General features: G+C 41.1%; 1 protein-coding gene across 13 annotated transcripts in view; it reads right to left on the bottom strand.

Annotated features, from left to right (window-relative positions):
* The window catches only part of SMAD1 (SMAD family member 1), a 68,406-nt gene that overhangs the window by 34,649 nt on the left and 14,854 nt on the right, over positions 1 to 18,903 (bottom strand). For all 13 annotated transcript variants that reach the window (XM_072976277.1, XM_072976261.1, XM_072976268.1 and 10 more), the window contains one exon: positions 7,049 to 7,624. In XM_072976277.1, the coding sequence (XP_072832378.1) occupies positions 7,049 to 7,448 (400 nt within the window). In that variant the 5' untranslated portion in view covers positions 7,449 to 7,624. The remainder of the gene's footprint in view (positions 1 to 7,048; positions 7,625 to 18,903) is intronic.

The following is an 18,903-nucleotide window of genomic DNA, read 5'->3' on the forward strand; positions in this document are numbered from 1 at the left end:
GTCGCAGAGACAGACAAGGAAAGAAGTGGAGGACAATGGTCAGGAAAGCAAAAGGATGCAGGAAACTTTGTACAATCTGTGGAGCAGTCTTAAAATTTCAAAATTGCAGTAGATTTGGCAAGAGAAAAGTTCCACCCAGAAACAAGTCAGGTAGTAACTGTCTAGAGGTCTACTTCAGTTTATATAATTTATGTACTTTTACAATTTATGTAAGAGTAATATATAGTAACTGCTAAAACTTAACCATGTGTTCGTCAATTAATAAATAACACAAAATCAATGCCCTAAACAATGCACTAGGAACAGTCAGTTGCTCAGGAAAAAAAAATGAACTAACTAAATAAAAAAGAATAAATAAACTTCACATTTTTGCCTTGGACTTAAGAAAATGGAATTCACTAAGAAATCTGGGTATAAAATCCCACACATGATTATATTACTTCATCTGTTTCTAACACTATTGTAAATGACAGTGATGAAATTATCAAACACAAGCCAAATGCCAATATTTGGGGGAAAAAGTTCACCATCTAAACTCCACGTCCACTTGGCTGTGTCTTGAGCTTGGACAGAAGCAGAAGTAGTGACCAAACGCTTTTTCAAAACAAACCTTCCATGGGGACAGAAGGGAGCCCCGAGTGGACTGTGGAAGAGTAAGTGCAAACTCTGGGGAACACTGTCCTCGCCCCACGGATCCCTCCTGCAGGAGCCCCTGCAAACTGCCTAGACGGCTCTGCCCACCACCCACCCTCAGGCACAAATGCTCTGAAACTACCTCTTTTAAGGTTTTAAAGCATCCCTTCCTCATCTCAGTGTTGTACACCTCTCTCTCAAGCACCCAAAGTATCACAGAACCACCCAGATGAGGACCACAGACATACAGTAACTACGCACAGGAGCACATCTGTATCACAGTGACCCTTATGGAACACGTATGTGCTAATTTTCTCTTTGGTCTTGACCTTCCTTTTGAATTTGTTTTCCTTGGTCTGCACTATTACCAATACTTTCTACTTTACTGTAAGTCTTCTTATAAACTGACTTAAATCCTTCGCACAATGAAATATACACATACGTATCTGAACCACCACACGGGCTGGAACGCAATGTCCAGATGTGTTAGAGTCAAGTGAGCTTCACTGGGGCTGCTCTCAGGCTTGGAGGAGTTAACTGGCTGCCTCCCCTGTCCACAGCTCTATTATTCAATTCCTGTGCTGTGGTCGGTCCTTCCCAGGCAATGCCTGTTCCTGGGAAGCTGTGTACATGCCGTGGATGTTTGAGTGAAGAGAAATTTAGACATAGATGATATAGTGTCACGGTGCAACAGTTAATTTTACATGTCAACTTGACTGGGTGAAGGGCCGCTCAAAGAGCTGGTAAACAGTAGTTCTCACTTGTCTGTGAGGGTGTCTCCAGAGGAGGTGAGCATTCAAACTGGAAGACAGAGAAAAGATCACCCTCGCCAACGTGAGTGGACATCACCCAACTGCTGAGTGTGGAACAGGACAGGAAGGCTGGGACACTTCCCTTCTCCTGCTCCTGAACACTGGTGCTCCTGGCTCCCAGGGCTTTGGACTAAGACGGGGACTGACACCACCAGCCTTCCTGGCTCTCCAGCTGGCAGACAGCAGACCATGGACTTCTCGGCCTCCACACTCACGTGAGCCAAGTCCTATAATAAATCTCCATATATACACATCTCTATAATATAGATCCTATCGGTTCTGTTCTCTGGAGAACCCTGACTGTAAGATGCAGGTCATAATGCTTTAGTTTAATTTTTATACTTGATATTGTTGCCAATGAATCCTAAATCTTTAAAGCACTTGTTATCATCATAGCCTGATATCTGGCTTACAGCTTCAGTTATCAGACTCAGATATCACCACTCAGATAAACTTGAAGGAAAAGTCAATACTTGCCCCCAGCCCCATCCTCCAAATGGACATACACGAAACTTTAAAAAAAAACTTTCACTGGAAATTTTTGTCATCACTGCCTCAAGTAAAAACATACAACATGAAGAAACATTAAATTTTTTTACTTTTATTTAAAAAAAATTAACGTTATTCAATCTCAGTCCTTGAGTATATGTCTTTTTATTATTCTGTGTGACAAATAAAATAAAATACTCCTACAGCACCTCTGCTGTGTGCCCAAACACAGCGGCTGGGTCCTGAGGGAAAGCACTCGTGTGACTGAGTTGTGAGCTGAATTAGATGCTTTTTCAGGGGTCACCATGCTTAAATTCAGATAATGCTAGGTTCACGTGCAGCTGTAAGAAGTGACAGAGAAACTGCCTACCCTCTACCCAGCTTCCTCCAATGGTAACACCCTGCAAAACAACAGATCAACATCACAGTGAGGACACTAACACTGATACTGTCAAGACACAGAGCACTGCCATCAACCTAAGGGCCCCTTCCCCATGTTGCCTTTTTACAGCCACACCCACTCCCCCACCCCGACCCCCATGCCCTCCTCAGCCCCTGGCAACCACCAATTCCTCCTCCACTGCTATGATTTTAAGGCTTTCCTTTTAAGGTAAAATTGACCAAGCCACGAATTACGTGGTGACTGATGCAGTCGAAGGGCCAAAACTTGCATTCAGCCAACAAGTGAAGAGGACTTCAGGTGTATTTTCATTTTAAACAGCTGCGAGCCATTATGCTGAACACGAAAGCACCTGGGAGCTAGCGCCAGCTCGAAATCGAGATCTCAAAATTTAAGCTCAGGTTCAATGTGGCCTTTCAAGTTGATGAAGTTCAAAGTACAGAAGATAATTTTCAAGAACCACGTGAAAAACATTAAAAAAAAAAAAAAGGCCAAATGACAGGAAGTCCCCATGAAGGCATTTTAATGGCGGCAGATACAACTGAATGGTCTTCTCGATGCCACAGGGAGATGACTGACTTCACCGTGGTCAGCATTTACTTTGGTAAAGAGAAAGAAAACCCACATTTAACGCAACCACTAATAAGTAGCCTTGACTCTACAGGCTACCAAAAGTCCAAGTAAACAGTCACCCCGTTACATCATCAGCAAGGTCATAGTCTTCAGAAGCTGCTGAACTTCCTCCTTCCCATAACTGTCTACGCATTTGCAGAAAAAGAAATCCTTACCATTTTCTACTTTCCCAAAGGTGCACATTTCAGTGAGGGCCAACGTACTCACTACCTTTCGCAAAAAGGAAGGAAGGCTCTTCCCTCCCACGCTCTTTCCCATTGTTAACTAGGATGAACACAAGCTGCGACAAAGTGTTTCTGCATCTTTCCGTTTTTGCTCCACTACAATTTTTAGACTCTTCTATTTATATCAAGATAAATGGCACAGGTTAAAGAAAAACTACAATTACTTAAATCCATAAAACTATTTTCAGTCAAAGAAACAGAGATAGTAAGATTCCCAGAAGAACAATTATAAAACTCGCACTGGGCCAAACAACAAAGCATTCATTCCCTTCTCCCCCCAGACTCCTCCATCCTCTTAAAGACAACTTATCATATTGTATCACAATGCTGAACTTACTGGATATCAGCAGGAAGGGAAGTTCTGGAAAGAGCAAGACAATTTTATACCCCTAACAACATGCAGAGTTCAAAATGGTGAAGGGTTTCAAATTCTAACTCACTTAACATCTTTCTCGTTTTGTTTTTTTTTTTAACGGAGGTACTGGGAATTGAACCCGGGACCTCCCACAGCTAAGCACATGCTCAACCACTGAGCTATACGCCCACTCCAGCATCTTATTTCAATAAGAGGCTTCATCTTGTCAACTGGACTTGATGACTCGCCTAGATACTTACTTAAACCAGTGGTTCTCACACCTTAGCCTGAATCGGAATCACCTGGAGAGCTTGTCAAAATACAGATTGCTGGCTCCATCCCCAGAGTTTGATTCAATAGGTCTGTGGAAGGGTAAAAACCTGCCTTCTTAACAAGTTCCCATGTGATGCTGACGCTGCTAGTCTGGGGACCACACACTTTGAAAACCACTATTCTACACCTTCCAGAGACTCCCGATTTCTGTTGAATTTTTCTCTAGGTCTCAACAGGGACGTTGAAAGAAAACACTAAGTTTGGAAGACGTGACTATCTTATGCTTAAACTGCTGAATTGCTCTTTGAAGTAATGTATCTGATGTAAAAGGGAGTTCAAAGCAATTCAGTGTTGAGCTGTGTATCTGCAGCTTAGAATTCCAGACCCCTTTTGTCCTCTTCCACAGAAACAGTAACCAGGTGTGCTCCACGCTGCGTTACAGAGGGAAAACGCCCACTTAACTCTGGGCCCCCCGCACTCTGACTGAGTGGGCCTCTCCCAGGAGGTGTAGGGCTGCTTCACAGCGGTCTCCGGGAAAAAGCCCCTTGTTCTTAGTCCCACATCAGACACTTCACAACAGGAAAAATCTAAGGAAAATCCTGATATGTTCAAATTTAACAGATCTTGGCCCCAAAGTTTTTGAGAACTGGTCTATGAATGGTTCACTAGATTCCTGGCTAAAGGGGAGGATGAAATAATATTCGTGGAGTCTCAAAATGCCTAATTTCAGCTGGTTTTCCACCTCCTCCCTATCAAGAACTTTTTACAAGTAAATTATTAAGAGTAACCAAATCATCTCAAGATTAACTTTAAAAAAAAACACAAACTTTCCATCTTATGTCAGACAAAAACAGCAATGAAATGAACAAAAAAGGAAGATGATGGTCAGCGGTACAAACTGAAAACTCATCTCTAAAAAAAAAATGACCACAGGGTGACATTAAAACCAGCATTTTCATTGAACAGTAAAAATGTACCAACAGTGCTCACTATTAATGTAGGGACATTAATAATACACATGGTCCCTGACCTCATGAAGCTCTATTTACTATCCTGCAAGGAAGACTAAAAGAATGGTAAATTTAAGTGTGAAGAACAGTAGGAAAAAATTCAGATTGCTATGCAAAACAGAGACCAGCCTACTGGGGGAGGAGGAGGTTATCAAGAAAGGCTTCTTTCTCTGTGAAGTGGCCTCCATCAAGCTTAGGTCTGAAGGAGAAATAAGAGTGGGTGAGGCAAAGAGGGAGGAGAAATGACGTCCAGAGGAAAACTGCGCTAGGTGTTTCTGTGAGACTCAAGCAGACACAGCGTGGAACAGTGGGAAAAAAGATGGAGAGGCAGGCCAGCGCCAGAACCTGCAGAGCTGCGGTAAGAGCGTCGGAAGCATCTTTAAAGAACACTGCCTGTAAAGCAGTGGTCCCCCCGCAGGGGACATGGGTCAGGACACAGAGAGCAGCGCAAGACGAAAGGGTGGAGCTGAGCGGCAGAAGGGTGGCTGGAGGAAATACGTCCACAGTGTTTTCTCAATACTGAACCTTAGTTGTCTGACACACAGGTCACTTAATTTATAGGGACCTGAGTGTCACTGTTTGTGAAGTGGGATTAGACTCTTTCATGTGTACCTCTTAAACTTACTACTGGGATCAAAAACCGATGAATCTAAACAATCTTGTTGTACATATTACACACTCAGAGTTACATCACAGTGAGTGTAACAAGCAGTAAAGAATGTCTGTATTAGAACAAGAATTCAGCAAAATTGTTGGAAAAAAGCAAGTATAGTCCTAGCCATGAACATTAACAACATGACTTTTAAAAGGATACAATAAAACCCAGTTATCTAGAAATAAATCTAAGAAAAGACATGCAAGAACTTTATGGAGGAAACTTAAAGACTTAAATAAATTTAGAAAAATATTGTGCTCAAGAGCATAACTAGGTCAGTCCTTCTCCAAATGAAATCAACGAAATTTCAGTAAAATCTCCAGAGGATTTTTCACAGGACTTGACAAAGCAATACTAAAGTACATAGTACAGAAATCACAAAACTATGATGCGGAATGAATATAGCAAGTTGTAGAAGGATACTCCAATATCATTCTATAACACCTTTAAATATACAAAATAATAGTATATACCATCAAGGATTCGTACAAAGGTAATACCAGTATTGGGAATAATAAAGATTAACTCTAATTGTCAAATTCAGAACATCAGTTATTGAAAGCAAGTGGGTGTTGGATACAAAGATGTTTACTATATTATTCCATAGTCTTTAAACTTTTTGTATGTTGTAAATATTCCATAAAAAGTCAGAATGCCTTGTACTGGAGAGCCCTGGTATTATAGGATCTAGCTTAGTAGTTCCCAAACACCAACCCAAGAGCTCCCGTCAGCACCACCTGGAGCACTTGGTAAAAACACGGATTAACGGGCTATGCCAGAATCACAACCTCCGGGAGGCAGCCATGTGAATCTGCACACAGCCTCATTTGGGAGCCCTTGCCACCATGAGCTATGAATAACTAATCCATCAACAAAATTGGTTCTGACCTGACAGAGACATTTAAGTGCTTGGGATTGCCTAATCAGTTTCCAACTGATGCAACTGTCTAGAATTTGGACTCTCATCTGAGGGCAAACCCAGGCAAATTTTAAAGTAGATTCTTTGCTATGCTCCCCTACCCTGCACTGTCCCCTGCCAAAGGTCATACACGTAAAAACTAGGACTCTCTTACAGAGTAATTGTATCAAATGATTCCACAGCAGAACGTAATTCCTTCCTGCCCTCCACAGGGACTAAGCCATAACAAAATCCCATGGACGACGAGGATAAAGCGAGACAAGTCACTGGCAACTGCCCTTAAGTACGCAGATGGCTACACCGTGCTTCTCTCCTTTCCTGATTTTCCTCCCCTTGCAATAAAATCATAGCTAAAAGTGTCTAGAGAAAGGCACAGAACCGAAGGGAAACATGAAGAATAAACTTAGAAAGGAATAACTTATTACAAGTTAGCAGTGTCAGTACCACTATGACCGTTTTCACAGCACCTAGGAAATAATGTCAACCAGAGAGGAGTACATGGTTGGAGCATATGAAATGTCCAAGGGCTGACAAACACAGCTTTTCCCCTAATGCTTAAAAATTACAACCAAAAACATGGAAAGGAATGATCTGGATAAACGACACAAATCCGCTAAATGCATCAGCACAAAAGGACTCACTTACCAGGGCTCTCGACCCGCTTGTAGTGGTAGGGATTGATGCACACCTCCTTCTGCTTGGAGCCGAAAGGAAACTCACAGCATTCCAGTGGTTTGAGTTCGTGGTGGCTCTGCAGGTCGGGCCAGCGCCACACACGACAGTAAATGACGTGCGGCAGCCCCTTGCGGTGGGAGACCTGCAGCCGGCCGTCCAGGGAGCGAGGGATGGTCACACAGTTACTGGGCTGCCCCGGGCAGCTCAGGGCCTTTTCCAGTTCCTCCATGGCACCTTTCTTTTTCTTCAGTTTTTTCACCAAAGCGTCAACAGCCTTCTCGGCCCATTTTTCTTCTTCGTCACCCTGTTTCCACCCAAGAAGTCTCTTCACAGCTGGACTTGTGAAGGAAAATAAACTTGTCACGTTCATGATGGCACCAGGATGCTCCTTGCAGGTGGAGAAAGAAAGATGGTCCCAATGTGAAAGGCCAGCGGAAGAGGTGTCACTTTATTTACATAGGATTCTCCTTAGCTCCTTCGTGTTGAGGTCCTGAAAGGTAGAAATGACCATTCCTAGTGTTTCAAAAAGTCACCCAAAGTCAGCACCTAGAAAAGAGAAAAGGGAAAAAGATGTTTAAAATCTTCTCTACCACAAACCCACGATTTATTAAACAATTTCTCTGGGCCAGGTACTAAAGTGCTTGTATGTATTACAGTATGCTATGGACTGAATTATGTCCCCCCTAAAATTCATGTTGAAGCTCTTACCCCCAAGTGTGACAGTATTTGGAGATGGGGCCTCTAAGAAAGTAATTAAGGTTAAAAGAGGTCATGAGGGTGGGGCCCTGATCTGAAAGGATTGGTGGCTTTACGAGAAAGAAGGAGAGATTTTTCTCTCTCTCCCTCCCTCCATGCGCACCCACTGAGGAGAGGCCACATGAAGACACAGAGAGAAGGCAGCTGTCTGCAAGCCTGAAAGAGAGCCCTCACCAGAAAGATTAACATGTTTAAAAACTTAACTCAGTTCATGTATGTAGATCATTAAACCTAACAACTGGAGTATCCAAACTGACCAAATAATGAGCCATTAAGAAAATTTCAACACTAGCAAAGGAATAAAACCATGCAATTCCCTTTGATCACAGTATAACTAAGAATAAATGTCAAAAATACTGTTATTGAAAATAACTGCACTTCTAAATAACCCATGGGTCAAAAAAGAAAATACAGGGGAAATTAGAAAGTATTTGGAACAGAATGATTATAAAAATATGACACATGAAAACTTGTAGGATGTAGTTCAATCATGCTTAGAGGGAAATTTAGTCTTGAATGCATATATTAGAAAAGAAAAAAAGCTGGAAACAAATTTTATATTATCTATCACAAGAAGAAGATAAAAAAGAGAGAGAGAGAGAGAGAGAAACAGCAAATTAAACCCAAAGAAAGCAGAAGGAAATGAGAGCAAAAATTTACATTAAAAAAAAAAGTGTAACAGAGAAAATCTATAAAATCAAAGTCAGTTCTTTGAAAATACTAATAAAATTGGATATTCCTCTAGCAAAACTCATCAAATTACCAGTAACAGGAATAAAGGGGAGAAATCATTACTGAGCCTCAGAACGTGAAGGGATAATGATGATGAACAGCTATCACAGCAAATCGTGCATGTCTATGGCTACCACGTGGCCGTCTCCACACCTGCCTTCCTCACTAGAGGAAAATGATTCAGGAATTCTATATTATTGTTTTCCTATCTTTGGAGCCTAGCATTGTAGCTGGACCATATCAGAGTCTGAATAAATGTTTGATGAATGACTTAGCTCCCTCAAGAATCAGAAGGCCAAGTGTGGAACTTCAACAGGCTGTAGGAGGTTGTTTCCTTTTGTAAAGAGTTTTACCCAGATTTACCAGTTCTTTGACACTGGTATTATTCTCATTTAACAGAAAAAGAGAAAACAAAACCATGCTATTATCAAGTCACACTTGGTCAGAGTGTACCTCCTGAAATGATCATTCACTTTTACTAAAGGTTAATTTTGCAAAAGAACAAGAAAGACAACTTCTTTTTCTTTTCCTCTAGTAACAATTTATAAAAGAAACACATTTCTTCTTATTCTGCATATCCTTTTCTTCGACTCCAGAAACTGCTTTTTTCTATTTTAGTCAACAGTTTTCAAGTTAGAGGGGGTGTGTTTATTATCAAAATCACTTGGCACTATTTCAAACTCTATCACTGATGGGTTTGTTATATAAGGTAAGAGTATTGGGGGTAGGGGAGAAGATTAGGAACCACCATTTCAGACCTTTGTTTTAACTATTTCAATTGACATTTATTCAACAAAGCTGTACTGAATGCCTGCTGAGCACTTGTGGTATACACAGAGGACAGAGGCAAAGATGTCTCCATCCTCAACGGGCACCCAATTTAACCGAAGAGTCAGTGTGTAAACAATGAACTCTCATGAAGCAAAATTCGCTCCCCTGAATGCCAACACTGGAGGACTGTACTGCAAAGTCTCAGGGCAGAACTCAGCAGGAAGGAGGGCATGACCACACTGAGGCAGACCCTGTGTGCAGGAACAGGAGTGGCAGCCTGTGTACTGTGCGGTACCACCATCAACCAATCATAACACTGGGTGACGAAAGCTCTACAACAGGTATAAACGATAATACATAAAAGCAGAAAAGCAATTAACTTTTACAATTAATTCCAGGCATTTCAGGAAGTTTTCCCAAAGAGAAAGTATCATACAGGCCTTAAAGGAGGAGCAGAATTTTGCAAATCAATAACGTTAAAATTTTGAATGATCATTACATGACAGACACTATTCCAAGAACTTTATATCCATTAACAAGTTCAGCCTTTGCCACAAACCCTCTTTAGTGAACACTTTCATTTTCCCCATTTACCGGGTAAGGAAAGTGAAATACGGAAAAGTAAAACAACTTGTCCAGGGTTTATGTGCACAGTTCTAAACGGCAGGGCCAGGGTTCGAACCTGTGTCGTCTGGCTCTAGAGCCTCAATTTTTAAACCACTTTTCTAGATTGCTAGTTCTAACAGACATAATAGAAATACTAGGGTTCAAGGTTGTTACAAACAAGGCTGATAAGGGCAGGGCGTGGCTGTGAAGGGCCTGTGATACATCTTACCCCGTGGACAAATGGAAGGTTTTAAATCACAGCATCAGTGTGATGAGATTTAGGTTTTAGAAAGACAGCTGAGGTGATATCCTCAACACAGAAGGCTTCTCCACCAGGGAATAAAAGACAAAACAAACTACTGCTTCCAAATACTGTGTGCCAGGTGGGGGGTTTGCTGTGACAAGATCACAGACTCTTGCATATTAAACGCACACACCAAACAAAATGCAGGCTGACTTTTGCCTACTTCAGTTAAGCATTTTAATATTCAAGTCAAACAAGTAGCGTACCTGCCATCAGGAACTCAATGAGTCCATGGCACCCTGGCCTTGGCAAGACAACTTTTTTTTTTTTTCTGCCCCTTTTTGTACTTCCTGCTTTAGTTTATGTCAAAAGCTAAGTGGCCTTATCAGTTTAAAGTGCAAAATAAAAACATGAGTCAGCAAACAGAGATTTCCTTCCCTCTTCTCCAAATACAAACATTTCACACTGACAGAAAAAGAAAAAGCATTCATCTGGTAAAGAACCCCCAAGAAGCCTTAAAAAAGAAGCGAGATTTATGTTTCAGCAACTTCACTTCTAGAAATTTACTCTAAGGAAATATTCTGCACTGGAAAGGTAAGAAAGTTTTTTGCACAGTGATTTTTATCACAGCATTCTTTGTTATAAAGGGGAAAAAAAAGAAGTATCTAAAAATTGGAAAATAATTAAGCTATAGTATAACCCACTCAATAGAATATTATGTAGCCCTTAAAAATTATGTACATAAAGACTGTAATAACTTGGGGGAAAACCTTAAGCAGAACATAAAACGGCATATATAGTAGGAACAACTATGTAAATATACCAAAATATTAACAGTGGCTGGATTTGGAAGGTTAATAATCTCTCTCTCCTACCTGTTAAAACTTTTCAAACATTCTTTCATGAAAAACTATAACTTTCAAATTTTTTAAAAGCCTCTATACACAAATATTTGCAAATTACCCACCCCTCCCATCCAAATCAGTTCGTTAACTCAAGCCACATACAAAGTCCACTTATAAATCAGCTTGGACTTATAGTGTGGTCCGATTTTGCAAGTAATAAAAATGCAGTTTAAGACAGGGTTCTAAATACAGAACCTTTCCCTATGGAGTCTCGCCCGTGGGAGGCATTTCTATTAGCAGTGCCAGAAGCCAAATGAGAGAAATACTCTTATAATGCTCCTTTTGACACGGCTATTTAATTTTGCAGCGTCTGTGGTATTCCTTAATGTTAAAAGGAAAAAGAGCAAAAAGTTGTAGAATGCCTTTCACTGCTGTGTAACTCGCTTTTTATTTAAAGGAAGCCTAATCGGCTAACTGCACAACAATGAGAAAATTTTCTTCAACTTGGCCTCGTCTAGTAAAGAAACATGCCATTTTCCAGTTGCATGAACACCAACAAAATACACTCTCTGCCATTCAATACCTCAGATCCCGGAGTCCCAGAGTCCCAGAGAAAGTTTTGAAAAAAAATTATTCTAATTCGTATCTGAAGATACAATAAAAAGGCATGGGATTAGGCGGGGGGCGGGGGGGTGTCATGGCAAAGTGCTACGAACCAAGTCCCTTTAATAAAAGGATGAGGAGAGGAGACAGATAATGGCCAACTGCCCCTGTAGCTTCAGACTTGTGGTGTTTTACAATTCTTGCCCTGGCACAGAATTCAGTGAACTAGACAAAATAAATAATCCCCTTAAATATTGAGGGAATGATTAAATTATTCAATAAAATAAACATAAAATATGGGCTCCAAAAAGTGATTGGGGGTAAAATATCAAAGACTTCTAGTACCTTCAAAAAAGCGACTGACAAAAGATAAACTGTCTGTTGTCAACGAAGCGAGCAACTTGGCCCCCCCACCCCTTCTTGTCCTTTGGCTCAGTACCCTGTCTTAACTCTCCTGGTAAAACATCATGGCATAAAGATCAAAAGCAGCAAGGAACTAAAAGCGCAGGGTACTGATTAACTTTACTTTGGAACTGTTTTAGTTACTTAAGAAAGAACGATAACTTTATAATGATTATCTTCCTATTAAAAATGTCTGACCCACTTTTGGGGCATGGGGGAACAAGGATTTCCAAGTAACCAAACAAAGTGTATGCAGATCTCTGACTTACACTACTAGCTCTTTTTGTGAAGAAACAGAAAAGGTGAAAGTCCAGCTCCCAAAGTGCTACTGTGGGTGTCAGAGAAGTTGTAAGCAAACTATATAATTTCCGCAGCTCCGAAGTTTTTACATCTAAATCATTTCGCCACATACCTCACTAGAATGTCATGGAGATGCAAAGTGCCTCAGAGGTGTGCTGTATAAAGTGACTGGTGGAGATACTAATTACTGCTGTGAAAAGGTATGTACCTATCCTAAGAACTGCCTCCAGTGAGATGCTTAGCTAAATTAAAACATGCAAAAGGGTGAAAAAGTGAACATACCAGGGGATTTGTAATGCAACTTTTCATTGCTCCAACATGGACTATGTTTTCTTAACCTACTTGATTTCACTTAAGGACTGACATCAACTGTATGCTCCTAACCAAAAGCAGAATTGTCCAAGACAGATCATAATTTCCAAAGAGGATAAAACAGACACCTTAACACTCATAGCACATTCTTGACACTCATAGAAACCATAGAATCACAGACTAGACACTACAAATTAGGGTTAAAAATGCTTGAAAAGGGGGAAGGTCAAATTCCAGAGACTCGATGCCAGTATTTTAAAACATAAGGAGCAATCCATCATTAAGCCAGGAACAGCAATGAGTTTTGCTGGTAAGAGTATGATGGAGAATTCACTAGAAGGGGGAAAAAAAACCACAATCATATTCATTAGGCCTAAATAAAATCAGGCTACATAATTAATCAAAAGTCCTGAGGAAGTGAGAACTTACCAGACTTCTGATAAAGCTAAGATTACTTAAAAGCAGAACAGGAGGCAACCCACCCAGTGGCTCGGCAGGAGGGAGAGTCGGGGCAGCGGCAGCAACACGTGTGCTCCCACCTCCCGATGGAGAACCAAGCCTGGGAACAGGCCCAGGAAAACCAGTGATGAAGGCGAGTGGAGACAGTATCGCGGACCATGCAGAACACAACCAGAGTGGTACCCAGTCTGAACAGTTCCTAATAAAAGCATGATTGATGTTGATGGTACCGCTCCTTCAGAGAAATGACACATCTTATCTACTCTTGAGGCAGAGAGGAGAAAATAAAACACAAGTAAAATCTGCTACACAGTATAATGCCATCACAGTGACTATAAAAACAGAGACGAGGTTTCTCTAGCTATTTCAGTCTCAGAAAATACCCCAAAGCAACAATGGTCTGGTGATTCGGTTTCAACAAATAATGTGTTCAAATGCTTCTTTTCCCCAGTTACTCCAATTAGGAACTCACTTGGTTTTGAGATATTTGTCTTGAAGGAGCAAACAGCTGAAGTGCTTCTGTTTTTCTTTTTTCCTGTTCTAAAACAGCAGTTAGCCCTGGACTTTCAACATTTCTCAATTTCAGTTGGGCTACGTGTAGCTAAATAAAGCTCATCACTAACCAAAATAAAGGAGGGAAAAAATCCTGTAACAGGGAGAAAGTGAGGATGAATAAGACTTCCCTCCATTTCTTTCACAGATTTGAAAGCACTTTTTAAGCTACCTACTTCATTGCTGAGAACCTGGGCCCTCAGGAACTCTACTTTGACTAAGTCCTTCGAAAAAGAAAATATATTTAAACACAGTTCCCACACATGAATGCGAGATGAAGACCCACTGGGGATCACAGCACCCTGTTGCTCTTTGATCAAAGCCACAGCAACGCCCTGCTCCACAAACACCCAGAGGTCAGACTGCACTTTACTGAGCCTCTGACTATGACACCTTGTTCTGGTTACTTCCAAACATTTACCAACTTTCTAAAAGCGTGATGCATGACATAGAAATAGCTAGTTTGCCATTTTTTCATTAAAATTCTTTTCCAGAGATTAATTTTCCAAATCTGGAGAAACTGGGGAGGGGGTGGTGAAGGTGGAAGAGAGGAGGGGCTCTTGAAAGCCGACTTTTCGTCACTTAATTATGCAGGTCTCAGTGCTTTTAAAACGCAGGCACTAATAGCCGGGTCTTGCGGTCTCTCAGGTGTGAGTGTGATGCTCGCAGGAGCTGGGATGGGGGTTCGCAGCGGAGTGTTAAGTGAGTGGGAATCTCAGGAATCAAAAAGAAAAGGAGTAACACGGAGACTCTGAATTTCAGTTTACCACCTACCACTTCTAAGTTCATTGCCAGCTGTGACATTTCAGCCAGATGATTTCAAAAGTAGCATCCTCCCAACGAAAAGGAAGCGAGGAATTTATGGATGTCACACCTGATCCAAGTCTCTAAGGACAGGACTGTAGTTTACATATTTAGTTGTGCCAAGTAATGCCATTCAGCGCATCTTCATTGTGTTAGAAAATTCTTGAAGACAAGAACTCTTTCTGGTTCTGCTCTGCATATACAAAGTCCTTCCATCCAGACAAATCTAGGCTGCTTATAAGGCACCTGGTCAATTTTTCTTAGTCACAGAGACTCCCCATAGAATAGCAAGTGTCCATTCTGTTTTGTTTCATTAGATGATTACTTGTTTAGTTAAGCAGACTGAAGACACTTAAAAAGTTTTCTTACTGTCCTCAACTTCAACAAACTTGTCTTACTTCTACATCTCCTTGCCACTTCCTCTAAATGTTGTACAACATTCCTTAATTCCACTGAATCTTTGTTCTCAAAGTCATGCTTATAATGGAAAACTGTCCTCTGGTATATGGTAACCTTTCAAGATATCCAGGTTGTAACTGCCTCACCCTGATAAATCTCATCTGTATTCACCTCAGCTCAGAAGTTAGAGTCACTTGGCTGCAAGTGCTCACTCGTCAAACACAGGAGACTGAAGACCAGAGGCATTTTAAAATTTAACTTTACTGACTACAAGAGGAAAGTCTACAGCAGTCTCTTAGGAAAAAACTGTTCTCTTTGAGTCACTGTTATCATAGAAAAGCAGTTTTACAGATTGCAAAGAATGCTAAATGTGGTAAATTTCCAAAAGTGACCAGTTATGAATGATTCAATAATTAATAAATGAAAGGAAATTATTTTGACTGAGCTATCACCTTCTGCAAGGGTTACAAGGGTAGTTTTTACAGACACTATCCTGTTGACTTCTTATAGCAGGCCTTCAAGAGATGTATCGTCTCCATTTTCCTAATAAACCTGAGGATCAGAGGTTGTTAAACAGCTTTCTCAAGATCATATTCTAATAAGTGACAGATTACATTTTAAACCAGAACAGGTACTAAAGTCTATTCATCAGGTTTTAAAAAACAAGTAATTCAAATGCCAAATTCATAGGTGAAAAAGGAACAGGCCAGAGGAGGGAAAAAACGATGCCTTTTATTTAAAAAAAAAAAAATCCTGCTGTATTTCATTTTTTGGAACACACTTCTCCCCATCCACTGATCTCACAGGTGCTGTTTACAACACGCACGCACATCTGTAGGGGTGAGCTGACATACACAAGGCAGGACGGCCTGAACCCTCTCCCTATATTTAGATCCTCCAGCTCCACTCTTAATTGAGTAATTTAATCAGGACCCTCTAGAAGGGAAACACATCCATATTCATCACAGGCATCAAAGGAAACATCTTTACAAGTTATATCCTTTTACAAACCAACATATGGTCTCACGCCATTCTCCCAATTGTTGAACTCCTCCTCTGGGAAGAGCATGGAATTTTATTTCTTTTTATCACTTGAAAAAATCACTTCCCTCCTAATTCAGTAAAACTGGGTGGAGGCCACTTCCTCCACAGGTGAGAGAAATAAACCTTGTTGCTCTGTCATTGTCAGGAATTTTAAAGTTAACCATTTATTTCATGTGCTTTCAAAATGAAAACAAAAGGCAGACTAAATCCAGAATAAGAAATCAGGGCAGGTTCCCCAGACGTTCAGATAAGACCCCCCCAAAGTCATTTGAAGATGTATTTAAATGGGAAAACAAGAGCCCTTCACTTGGAATGAAAAAGGTAGGTGTGAAGGGCAGCCTTCCACTTTGTAGCTGATCTTTGAACAAAACACCTCCCTGAGCCTCAGTCTGCTTTCCACCAAACTTGGATTCCAACACCGACCCCGCTGGGTTATCACCCTTAAACATGAACATGTACAACTGATTCAAAAATTATAACATGCTGAAAAGGGTAACATTTACAGGGCAGTTTCACAAATAAGCTAGTTTCAATATTTTGTGTATACAAAAAAAAATGAAGTGTCTGTTCCAGTTTTTGTCTGTCCAGTGGAAGTTCTAACGGTACAAAAAAATAAAAAGAATGATAAAAAGAAAAGCTGATAACATTGCAGTCACTCAACTCATTCGACAAACACCTACAAAGCGCTAGACGCTATTCTAAGCACTGGACGAGACAAGTTATTTTATACGAAACTGAATATAGTTCCCTGTGCTATACAGTAAAATAACTGTTTCTTGTAGTAAGCTACAATGGAGAAGAATCTGAATATATGTATATATGTAGGTATATGTATAACTGAATCACTTTGCTGTACACTTGAAACTAACATTGTAAATCAACTACACTTAGATAAGAAATAAAAATTTTTTAAAAAAATTATTTTTTTAAAAAGTCCACCAGGGCAGGGTATAGCTCAGCAGTAGAGCGCCTGCCTAGCATGCACAAGGTCCTGGGTTCAATACCCAGTACCTCCATTAAAATAAATAGATAAATAAACCTAATTACCATCCCTCCAAAACAAATAAATAAATAAAAATGCTTTAAAAAGAAAGTAATAGAAAAAGTCCATGCCCTCATGAGACCTACATTGTAGCAGTCAGGGAAGGCCTCCCTGTTGAACAGAAGCCTGCAAAGTGAGGGACGGAGCCACGGGGAGACCTGGGGACGCACATCCCAAGTAGGAGCAGAGCAAGGGCAGAGGCCGTTGGGCGGGAAAGGGCCGGCAGTGCTCCAGGGACAGCGAGGGGCCCAACGCGGCTGGGATGGAGAGGGAGGGGCAGGACAGGGAGGGGACAGACAGGACAGCCGCAAGGACTTCACAGCTTTCCCTCTGAACTGAGACAGGAACCGTGGGGAGCAGAGATACCAGCCCTCACCAGCTTCCAGCTTAACAGGAGGGCTCTGGCTGGGCTGAGCACAAACTGAAAGGAGGGCAGGAGGAGGAGGAGGAAGAAAGAGGGGGGAGGAAGGAGGAGGAGGAGTGTCAGAAGTAGGGAGCAGTAAAGAGACCAGTTAGGAAGCTACAGCAACTGTTCCAGCTCACGGCGACACAGGTTTGGCTCAGCCCAGCAGAAGTGATCAGGTTCTAGATCCTATGTCTTCTGAAGGTATGGCTATGAATAAATACGCTCTTCTGATTAATAAAGAAAAGAATTAACCATAAAGTTGGAGAAGTCTGTTTAATTTTTAGAAGTGCAAGATCTCATATTCCAGGACCAGGAGTCCCTGAGGTGGGGTCAAAGGTCCCTGGGGAAGCAGTCCAAAAATTATCACTGGAGCAGTCGGAAGGGGACAACGACTGGACACTAAATCCTGCAGGGACTGGGGTGGAGGACGGGGAGTGAGGCAGTAAGTGACTAAGGAGGAAGGGAAGTGTGGGGGAATCGCACGTGAGGGGCTTTCATGGAGGACGTGGGAAGAGAGTTCTGGGTGGGGCGATGAGAAGCCCCCACCTCCCGGCCCCGTGGTACGGGGGTTATGAGAGAAAACAGCCACAATCTGAGACAGCTACAAGGGAAGCTGCATCCTCAGATGAGCCTGATCTATGCTCAAGATCATTCATGTTCCAAATAACCCAGACGTCCAACAATAATGGAACAATTAAACAAATTATTGTACATGCAACAATGATGTAAACTGTTAAAAAAAGAGAAGAAAAAGGACAGGTTTTCATGTCTACAAGGGAAAGAAAACCGTATTATAATTGTCCAGTTAAAACGAGGTTTAATACACATAGTACAATCCCATTTTAAAAACACAAATAGAAACAAAACCTGTCCGTGTATAATATGTGTGCATCTTTAAAAGCCTGGAAGGAAACAGACAAATGTGAACCAGTGGTTGCCTTGATTGCGAGCTGGGGAGGAGGGGCGTGTAGAGGAGCAGACCACTTTCACTCACAACCAATCACTGTTTGCAATTTTAACAGCCCAATATAAAAATAAGTAAAAACCGAAAGTAGGTCATAGATTTCTTCTACATGGCTCCAGAAGACAGTATTATGATCAAGAGGCAGCAAGATTTATCTTTTTATACAGAAAAAAATAACTGAAAGTGTTCCTGCACAGAATGGGGTATCACTGAACTAGGATTTTCAGGGAAACGTTTTCCTGTATGGTGGGGATATATGACCTAATTCTGAATGAATATGATCTGGGGGGGAAGGTACTTTTTATTAAAGAACTCAATCACATGCTCAAAAAATTCAGTTCTACAAAATGGCACATTATAACAAAAAGCAAGTTTCCTTCCCATTCTAGCCCCCTAGTCCCCTTTCCACTAACAATTCAAATATCCTTAAAATTTCTCAATGTATGAATTTCTTACCAAAGAAAGGTTTTGTATTATTCAAATATTTCAAGAGCAATTTGGTCCTGTCCCCTTTCCAGTAAATCTGTCATTTGAAGAATAAAGTAACCTCTCAAAATCAGAGTTTACATAACCTCTGAAACAAC

Source organism: Vicugna pacos, chromosome 2, assembly GCF_048564905.1.
Source record: "Vicugna pacos chromosome 2, VicPac4, whole genome shotgun sequence".
NCBI lineage: Eukaryota > Metazoa > Chordata > Mammalia > Artiodactyla > Camelidae > Vicugna > Vicugna pacos.